Below are 10,000 nucleotides of genomic sequence, written 5' to 3' on the forward strand. Positions count from 1 at the left end.
AGTCTTGACAATCAGCAACGATCTTTCCTTGTTGTCCCTTGGCTGCCTTTGTTTAAGAGCACCTGGGTAAAGCTAATTCTCAACACAAATCCCCATCTAACGCTACCACATCTGTAATGGTTTGCTGTTTGTGCAGTGCTCAGGTTTGTGAACGCAGAGGACGACCTACAGTCCTGCCGGTTCTCTCAGATGATGGAGCAGCGTCTGGAGAAGGCCTTTGCAGAGGCTGAGGCCAAAGTGCTTCACTCCCAGAGCAGTCTCTCTGTGCAGGTACTGTGCTTTGTCTCTCTATTGACCCTCCAAAGAACAGTATATTTGCATGAATGTGCCAGTATGATAAGGTATGCAGCTCATGCCTTTGTTATGTAAATAACGTACCTAACTAAAGTCACAAATGTAATACTCTACATAGCATTAACACTCATTTATATCTATAAGTTTGGGCTCTGGTAAAGATTTCTCATACCCTTGCCATAGTTAAGGTAGCATAAAGGGATTAGAGTAACATTAAATGGATTTTCATAATATTTGTGTTGGGTGGGGGCAAGTTCAAGTACACATGAGCTTACTATTTTCCCAGGAGTGTCCTTTATTATTACATAAGCCTTACTTACCTCCTCCTGTAGGTGTCTTGCTGGCTCAGCATCCCATCTTCTCCCATGTCTCTTCCTCTCCCATCTTTAATTAGACTTATAGGGGTCTCTGCTGGAATTATGCAGGACATTTCTTGCTAAGCATTTCAGGCCAAAGTTGCCTTGTTTGCATAGATCATGCTTTTCAACACGTTATGACCTCTTAATTTTAACTGATGTCTCAGCAGTGAGTGATTGACATCTGCTGTCTGTTTATATTGAGACACTTCAAAGTGGTTCAGACAGTAACCTGCTGCAGACTGAAGTACAGGTGTGGCATCTTCATCCATTCTGATTCTGCTTTGTAGTCATGTCATTGCCGAGGCAAACAAAACAAGCCACGTATAATTGGTAGCTCATTATCCCTCCTTGGGTGCATCGCTCATCGCATTTGTAAATCAAATTTGCATCTCAACCTCAGATACAATTCGATTGTGTTCTGGGACATAGCGCTTACGTTTTAATAAAATCGGTGAATTACAATCTATATTACTACCATGTCTGATGTAATTCCTTGCAGACCGAATTTACAGTTCAGTAGAGTAGATGAGCTTATCAAAGCCAGCTCTCTAGTTCTTTGAACCATTCGAAAATGCAATTTTCTACTCTTCTCTTTTCTTCTATCCTTCTATCCTCTTAATTTCTCTTCTCTTCTCTTCTTTCTTTCGTTCGTCTCTTCTGTCTCTCTTTCTTCAGATCCTGAGTGCGTCCCAGTCTGCTGGCTCTCCTGCAGTCTCTCTCATCTATGTGGTGCGGAACGGCAGCGTGGCTCTGAATGGCACCATGGCCAGCAGTCTCCTGAGCCAGCTAACGGCCGAGCTGGTGGGCTACTTCCTCTTCTACCCTCCCCTCGTCACCGCAGAGCGTAAGTGGCACAGGCTTTTGGATGTCCTTATTTCTCCATAGTTATTTCTGCCAAGAGAGGAAGTTCATACTTAAGTTTTTTTCCGCTTGCATGGTTAGATTTGGTTTGATCCAATGATCTGTTGGACTTCTGTTAGGTTCAAATGTTGTGTTCAGGTTTAGACTTGTTATCTATTCCCAGGGCTGCCAACTTTTCAAAAAACCTTGGAGTGAGATTTGGTGGGGCTTGTTGGTTTTTGTTTGGCTCATTCAGCATTATTACCGTACAGTAAGAAAAACGTACATCAGTGGTTCTCAGGTGTGGACGGATTATGAACTTTCGGGCCCCTGGGCCCAGATGTATTAAGGGCTCCCCACTAATTGTCGCATCGTGGAAGGGGGGTTTGGGGGTCCTTCCCCAGAATTTTTAAAATTAGTTTGATGTGATTTCCTGTATTCTGGTGCATTTTGGGGATGGCCAATACTAAATTCAATCAGATTCATAGGCTACATCCTGATGTGTTGATATTGAGGCAATGATTCCATGTAAAGGCTTGGGCTTCAGGGCCCCCTGACCCCTTGGGCCCCTAGGGCCGGTAGGCCCGTGCAGTATCCCTGGGACCAGGGTCCCAGAGTTTATTAAACATTGGTATCAAAGGGATAAACTACTAGGGCCATGGGCGTTGGAGGCATTCTGAAAGTGGGTGTGACATTTCAGCGGGGGGTATGGGTATTTTTTGGACTAGATGCAATTTCCTGAATTCTGTGCAGTCTTAGCTGTGGTTAGTGACATGATGCTGTTAATGAGGAGTTTTACATAGCCTGGCATAAACCTATAGGTTATTATTATAGCGGCGGTCATATACTGTAGGTTTAGTCAGATTTTTTTCTTTTTCTTTTTCGCATGTCCAAATTTCCGTCAAGGATTCCCGGGACACTGTAAGACCGGGGTACACGAAACTTGGTGGGCGTGTAACCCCACATGGATAGCATGGAACCTCCTGTTTTCTTTTTGATCTGTAGCCCCCCCGCTGGACTGGACCCCCGAAAGGAGACAGTTTTCACGAGACAGTTTTCTGTGAATATCTCGAGAACCGTAGGGCCTAGGAGGTCCACCTTTTTTTTGTATGTTGGTCTTAAGGGGGCATGTCAACCTATCCCATTACCACTTATTTCATGTATAGCGCCACCTAGTTAAAAATTAAAAAGCAAAACATTAGGTGTTTTCATCACAATATCTCTGGCTGACATGGTCAAAACTGCACGAAATTGAAAGTGTAGGATCATTATGACACCCTCCGAATGCATGCCAAGTTTCGTGGACGTTCGTTAATGGGGGGCTTTACAATAAAATAATTTATGTGTACATTTAGTGACCGTACACCAACAAGGATTCCCGGGACACTGAAAGACCGGGGTACACGAAACTTGGTGGGCATGTAACCCCACATGGATAGCATGGAACCATCGCTTTTCGTTTTGATCTGTAGCCCCCCCGCTGGACTGGACCCCCCGAAAGGAGGGTAGGGCAGACACAGTTTTCTGTGAATATCTTGAGAACCGTATACATTCGCAATTTTTTGCGTATGTTTGCCTCCAGGGGTCATGTAAACCCATTCCATATGCACACATGTGCATAAACAGATACACACGCACACACATACATTCACAGTAATCCTACGTATGACACATACTCACACAGTACACATATATACGCATGCATGCACATGCACACACACAGGCACATAAACAGGCAAACACACAAGCACATGCACATGCACACACACACACACACACACACACACACACATAAACATAAACATGTACACGCACACATGCACACAATTCAAGAATTTCTCAGAATTATGAACAGGCAAGATGGGGGTGGGGTTGTATAAAATGAATTTTACATGTGAAATCTATGAACTAATCATGTTTTGGTACTTGTTGTCTAGCAGATACCAGTGAGAATTGAGTGTGCACAATGCAATTTAGTGATAGAATCAAATATGCCTTTCAGCAAGATTTATTTTTGTGGAAAAAATGTGCTGGACTGGGCGGCGGTCATATACATCTAGTTTATTGGCGTACCTATAAGGCTTTTTTCCTTATCAAAAGTAAGGGGGACGACTGATCTCTTCAACACTGCGGGGGATTTGGTGCTTGTCACTGTGTGTGTGACAGAAGCAGAATGGGAGAATGCTTGTAACAAAAAAAAAAGCTTTCGAGCGATTTACGCGCAAATGGGAGAATCCAATGAAAATGACAATGAAGCACTAAACAGATGCTGAAAACAGCACTGGTATTTCGCACAGCAAAAGTGTGAAGTTTTTAAAACTAACAATTTTAAAAAGTGGGTGGGTGTTTTGTAAGACTTTAAGACATTTTTGTATATTTTAACTATTAAATGCATCAATCAGGTGCACTTTCAAAATAAATTCAGAGGTCAGACTTGCTTATTTTTATGGAAATATTTGTGCTGTAGCCTAAGCTATTTTGCACTTCAGAATTATAACTTATAACCATGCACACACAGGTTGAATAGTTATAGTGATATTGCAATAAGTTCACAACCACAAAACATATGCTACATTTCACAGTTCAGAAATGTTCAAAATGTGTGTACATTTCAGCACTCCATGAAATTCTGCAGAAGTGGTCACCTGTGTTATTCAGCTAGTTCATTTAAAATAATATTGGTCATTGTAATGGCCATAGCCTATAGCCTACATGCTCTTCCTTTTTCAGGATGTATCCATATCTGGGAACATATGATGTGAATGTTTGCATATGGCTTATGTCAGACTTTATATCAATATTTGTGTCTCATTATTTGAATTTCTTCATATTTTTGCATTAATGTCACTAGGAAGCATGCCGATATAAATATATTCATTTATCTGTGTAAGTGGGATTGGCTGGAACCTGACAATATATGATAGTGGGATAATCTATGGCTGAGCAATTTACAAAAATGTATGTACTGCCAAATAGTTTACATTAGAATACATTATAATTTCTCCCCAATGAGGCTATGTAGAAATGTGTTGCAATTTCAAAACCGGATTACTCAGGAACCACTTATTGCACAGAGGCATGCTTTATATCCTTGTATTCGGTATGGTTTGCTGTTTATTGTGATATTGCCACGTGTTTTGTGAAGGGTTAGTGAGATATTTAACCGAGAGTAATGGGTGTGCACTGTGTGCAAAATGCAAATATGATTAGCCTAAATTGCACGTCGGTTCAATGTTAATTTTCTCGCGAACCATTTATCACAGCAACTTGGCGCTAATATCATTGGAAAGCTTAGATTCCGCTCGTTCGCATGATGTGTAATATATAGGTTTAGTTTAGTTGAACCTCATCAGCCGGGTATTTGACCTACCAGGTTGACACTTCAGAGTGTAAAAATACTCAGTTATACTCAAAGCATACCTGAAGCCGGGGAAATGCGGGGGAAATGCGCCCGGGATGGCTTCTGAAGTTAACCTGACTCTCGCCAAATGAATTTCGTTCCGCCTAGCTCCACTCATCCATCTGGAACCAATCCATTGGAATGGTGTTTCAGAAGGCTGGGCCTAATCAAAAAATGCTTGCATATGATTGAATAAGCCACTTGTCCGTCATCTATTGACGTACTACTTCAACCACTCACATCGAAGCCAACCCGTGACGCTGACAGACGCTTCTACGCTATGTCACATCTATGAAACTCCCGCCCTGCGTCCTGATTGGCTCTACCATACAATCTCGTGCTGAAATCACTCTCAATGGAAGAGGTCCCAGATGGATGTGAGTGAAGCTAGGCGGAGCTAAGCGGAACGAAATTCATCTGGCGAGAGTTAGATTATTCTGAAGTAGCATCGCAAATGAGAGAACATTTAGAAAATTCCACAGACAGGGGGTGCTCTTGAACCCTCTCACCGTCTCTGAAAGCATAACTAGTAGATCAGTGGCTCAACAGGTAGATCTATAGGCTAAACTCATTTTTCAGGCATCTGACCGACCGGGTTGACACTTCAGCGTGAGAAATCGGGGGTGTGGCGTGTGCGCATGTGAAACTAATCAAATGTGTGTGTCTCACGGCCAATGCGTGAGAGTTGGCAGCTCTGTATTCCAGGTGGGCATGCTTTGGGTACGGACAAAGGGTTCTTGGGCTGTGGTAGAGTCAAGTTGACAGATTCAGACCCAGCTCACGCTCTCTTCTCTGGTCCCATCTGCTGGATTGTAACAGATATGTGGTATTCTTCTGTTGTGTAAGTGGATGAGACAGACAGTATCTGCGGCATAATGCCATTCAAAGCAGAGGGGGAACCAGATTGTTTTAACAAGCTCTGCAAGAATGAATGAATGGATGAACGATTGAACAAATAAAAGGGGGAGGGGAGTGTTTGAGTAGTGACACACATTTGGGATTTTATTAATAGAAGTCAGCCAAGTCAAGCATGGCGGAGATGTCTTGCTGTCAGATGAACTGAACATAATGATGTTCGTTTGAGTCGGATCAGAAAGACCAAATGACTGAACGGATATTTTGAGGTATCCAGCTGAGAGACAAACTGCTGTGTTGGGTTTGCTCACGAAATGAGTGATTTTAATGATCCAATCATTGAGTTTGAGGTCTGATTATGAAGTCCCATCTCCCTCAGAGGAGTACCTTAACTCCAAGGCCATTATAAGGCTGTTGCAGAGCATGCCTTTGATTTGGGCTGTGTGATGCAAACATGAAATAAAATTGGACATTGGACAGGGAAGCCTTGGGGGTAGTGCCTTGGGCCAAGGAAGGAGATGGAGAGAGAGAGAGAGAGAGAGAGAGAGAGAGAGAGAGAGAGAGAGAGAGAGAGAGAGAGAGAGAGAGAGAGAGAGAGAGAGAGAGAGAGAGAGAGAGAGAGAGAGAGAGAGAGAGAGAGAGAGAGAGAGAGAGAGAGAGAGAGAGAGAGATGTCTAGAGCGTGGCCTAAACCAGGGTAAAGGTCTGGCAGACCTGGAAAGAGTGAGTCATCCTGTCAGATGGAATTCCCTAACTAGATCTCTGAGACGGAAAAATGTGGATTTGAACACAGAAATCTCACCTGGGTCATTCTCTCTCACCTTCATTTCAACCCAGAGTCTTACAAAACAATAATCCTTCCCCTCTGTTGGGATTTGTGTAACACTCAAATATTCCAAACTTCAGATGCTTGTCTACTCATTATTTGCTTACCCCAAAAACAAATCACACTAATTGCATGTAAATGAGTGTTTCTTTTCAACTCTACTAATTTGTTATGAATGAATAGGACTTTGAGAACATAGCCCTTGGGGAAAGCGATAGGGGAGGGGAAAGTTCTCTTCTGTGCCTTGTGCTTGTGCCATGCGTAGCGTCACAGCCCTACTGGGAGATGCAGAAGGAGGCTCCTCACTTACTGTAAGCTGGCATTGACTCAAATGGCACATCAAAGCCAATTATGATTGTAAATAATGAACACTATGAGGCTCGCTGTCTGTTATACAAAGGCAGAGCTCCTCGGGGTCTCTCCAGTCCCAACACAGGATGCTGGCATTCCCTCGGAATAAGATAACACACCTGGCCTTCTTCTAACCCAGAGCTTCCCAAACTTTTGAGGCCATGTGCCAAACCAAACCCCCCGGTTTCCCAAACATCCCTTCCTGCTGTACATACCAACAATTTAATGATGAAAGATCATGCCTACATGCTACTTCCACACAATGGGGTCCTATGTTCCCCGCTCGGGGTTAGGGTTAGGGTTAGGGTTATGGTTATGGTTTTAAAAAAAGGGTCCTATGTTCCCCGGTCCCATACAAAGCAGGGAACATAGGACCTGGGGAACATAGGACCTGGGGAACATAAGACCTGGGGAACATAGCACCTGGGGAACATAGGTACGCTTCCGTGGTGGCCACCCATCACATGACCCTACAATTTAACCTTTAACCTTTTAACATTGCACTTTCCCAAACATTTTGACACGTTAGGAGACTTTACAACATTCCCCTTTGACAACATCAGTGCTCCTAATACTGGATCTATAATCAGGGAGCCCAACATCTTGTTAAAGCTGGGCTGATGCTATACATGCTAGCACATCGAAAAAAAATCCTCTGCGGCTACACTCTGTAATGGGGGTGTGTGGAGGTGAATTGGAATGGGGCAGACTGCGCTGTCTGCAGCTCTTCTCATTTCATACTCCACTGATACAGTGTGGCTCGCAGACATGCGACGTGCTGGCTCTGCTAATCAAACTGTGCACGTGTAATTGAGCAGAGACTTTCATTATGAAAAGCTATTAGATGGAGAAGGCTTACACCCATGTGTGTGTTTGCAACTCCTGGCTTTGAAGTCACCGCATTATCATCAAATCCCTGTATCCAATGATGATCTTGCTTTTCCTCAATCCGCAATCTCTCTCTCTCTCTCTCTCTCTCTCTCTTTCTCTCTCTTTATCTCTTTCTGTTCCTCTCTTATTCATTCAATGCAGCATTGGAGTACCATAACCTCAACACCTCTGCAGCTACAAGGGACTACTGGGTAATCACAGGTAACTTTAACATTGATCATTCTATTGGTATTACTGCTGTGGCTATGAGTGGTATGCACTGGTTGATTTACAGTGGAGATTAAATGTTTAATGTCTGTGTTTAGCACATTGCTCTGTCCTGTGATGGTCCATGTTCAACCCAAAATATTGCTTGTGACAGGTAGTCAATCGTGGCAGCTCTGCTGGAGACAGGCTTGTGTGTCATGGGTGCTATTCATTTCCTCCTAGTCCCTGGGATTGTAAATACACCTGGGCCAGTGGGGCCAGACTAGCTCTCTGAAGGCAGAGGAGCCTATCAACATGATCATATTTCAGTTCTCGCTCTCTCTCTCTCTCTAAAACAGACACAGGCATACACACACGCATGTACACACACACACACACACACACACACACACACACACACACACACACACACACACACACACACACACGCACACGCCCCCACACAAATAGATACATACTCACATAGCATACCTACTCACACATGCACAAGCACTCTTGTATAAGACACACAAACTCACACATAGACAGACACACACACACACACACACACACACACACACACACACACACACACACACACACACACACACACACACACACACACACACACACACACACTCTCTGGCAGGGAGAGAGCCAGAGTAGCACCAAGGTCAGTCCAAAGCATGATGGAATTAACTTCAGCCTCAGTGTTAGAGATAAATAACCTGGCTGTGTGCTTTCATCATGTCCTCGGCTCTCGGTCCACTCCCTCTCTATCTCTCTCTCTCCCTCTCTCTCTCCCCTCTCTCTCCCCTCTCTCTCTCAGTATACTTGTCCTCTTCTCTAGATCTCTCTCTCTCTCAGTATACTTCTCCTCTTCTCTCGCTCTTTCTTCGTCTCCCTACTCCCTTACACTTTATGTAGGTCCACGTGTCTCTGTGCTAATGGAGATCAAATGCAGCTTTCCCTACATTGTAGCACACATGTGCCATAGTGGATGAATCACTACCTATTGGACCAATTATCAAGTAAAAAATGATCTCATACTTTACCAAAAGTTATGTTTCAGTGAAAAAGATCCTAGAGCCAATTGGTGAAAGGTGAATGCCTGTTGTCATTCCAGAAGTTGTAAATTCCGGTTTCAAATGGTCCTCTGTGGGTCTCTGTATTAAAGCCCTGTCCGTTCAGCAGAGCTCTGTGTTGACAGCCATGTGGCTGAAGTGTGGCACCTCTCGGAGCTGTTTCGATTGGCAGGGGTTTGCCCGGTCCAGCTGGGATGACTCACCAGACACACTCTCGGTCCTGGACAGGCTGTTTAAAGCACCACAGTCTCATTAATCTCCCTCCAGCACGGCAATCAGAGAAACTGATGAAGTTACCAACCTCGTAGGACCTCTCTGGCACAACACTCTGGCTTGGGATTGAGAAGGGGGGAGAGGGCTTCGGCATAATGTAGAAATTAATTTACCCTCCCTGAATCCTGGAATATTTATTGTGTGTGGCTGCTCAGGGGCAAAGACATTTATATGCTGCTAGTTTGTTGACTCAATTAGTGTAATATCTTTCTTCCTAAAAAAATACTGTGCCGACCCAAGGTAAAATTTGTCAAAAGCCTGAGGAGAACACACATTTGTTTTCCCCCCGCACAGTCCAGTGATTCATAGACTGTTCCTGAAAGAGGAAGGAAGGGTGATGTATTAGTTAGTTGATGCATTTCAATATTTTATGTCCTTCGTGTTGCTTTGCCAAACAGGCAGTCGTGTTAGTGATATGACTGGAGTGTGGGGAATGACTGATGAGAAGGCTGAGGGCTCATGCGTGTGTGTGTGTGTGTGTGTGTGTGTGTGTGTGTGTATGTGCAGTCATTCAGGACGTGGATAACTCGTCTCTGGAGAGCCAGTACCAGAGCTTCGCCAGTCTGATGGAGCAGCGGCTGGCCGAGCTCTTTGTGGTGGCGCATCAGCAGGGCGGACGCATCCGCAGAGCGGCCACTGCG

The 10,000-nt window shown here is 44.1% G+C and overlaps 1 protein-coding gene across 1 annotated transcript in view; it reads left to right on the forward strand.

Annotated features, from left to right (window-relative positions):
• kiaa1549lb (KIAA1549-like b) overlaps positions 1–10,000 on the forward strand; it is a 44,328-nt gene that overhangs the window by 10,558 nt on the left and 23,770 nt on the right. The window contains exons 7-10 of the mRNA XM_076287998.1: positions 137–270; positions 1,329–1,497; positions 7,957–8,016; positions 9,867–10,000. The exon at positions 9,867–10,000 is cut by the window's right edge and continues 18 nt beyond it. Coding sequence (XP_076144113.1) covers positions 137–270; positions 1,329–1,497; positions 7,957–8,016; positions 9,867–10,000 — 497 coding nt within the window. The remainder of the gene's footprint in view (positions 1–136; positions 271–1,328; positions 1,498–7,956; positions 8,017–9,866) is intronic.

The sequence above is a fragment of the Alosa pseudoharengus genome, unplaced genomic scaffold (assembly GCF_046254945.1).
Source record: "Alosa pseudoharengus isolate Yale_2024_CS ecotype anadromous, Long Island Sound unplaced genomic scaffold, YU_APseudo_1.1 YU_APseudo_1.1_scf_16, whole genome shotgun sequence".
NCBI lineage: Eukaryota > Metazoa > Chordata > Actinopteri > Clupeiformes > Clupeidae > Alosa > Alosa pseudoharengus.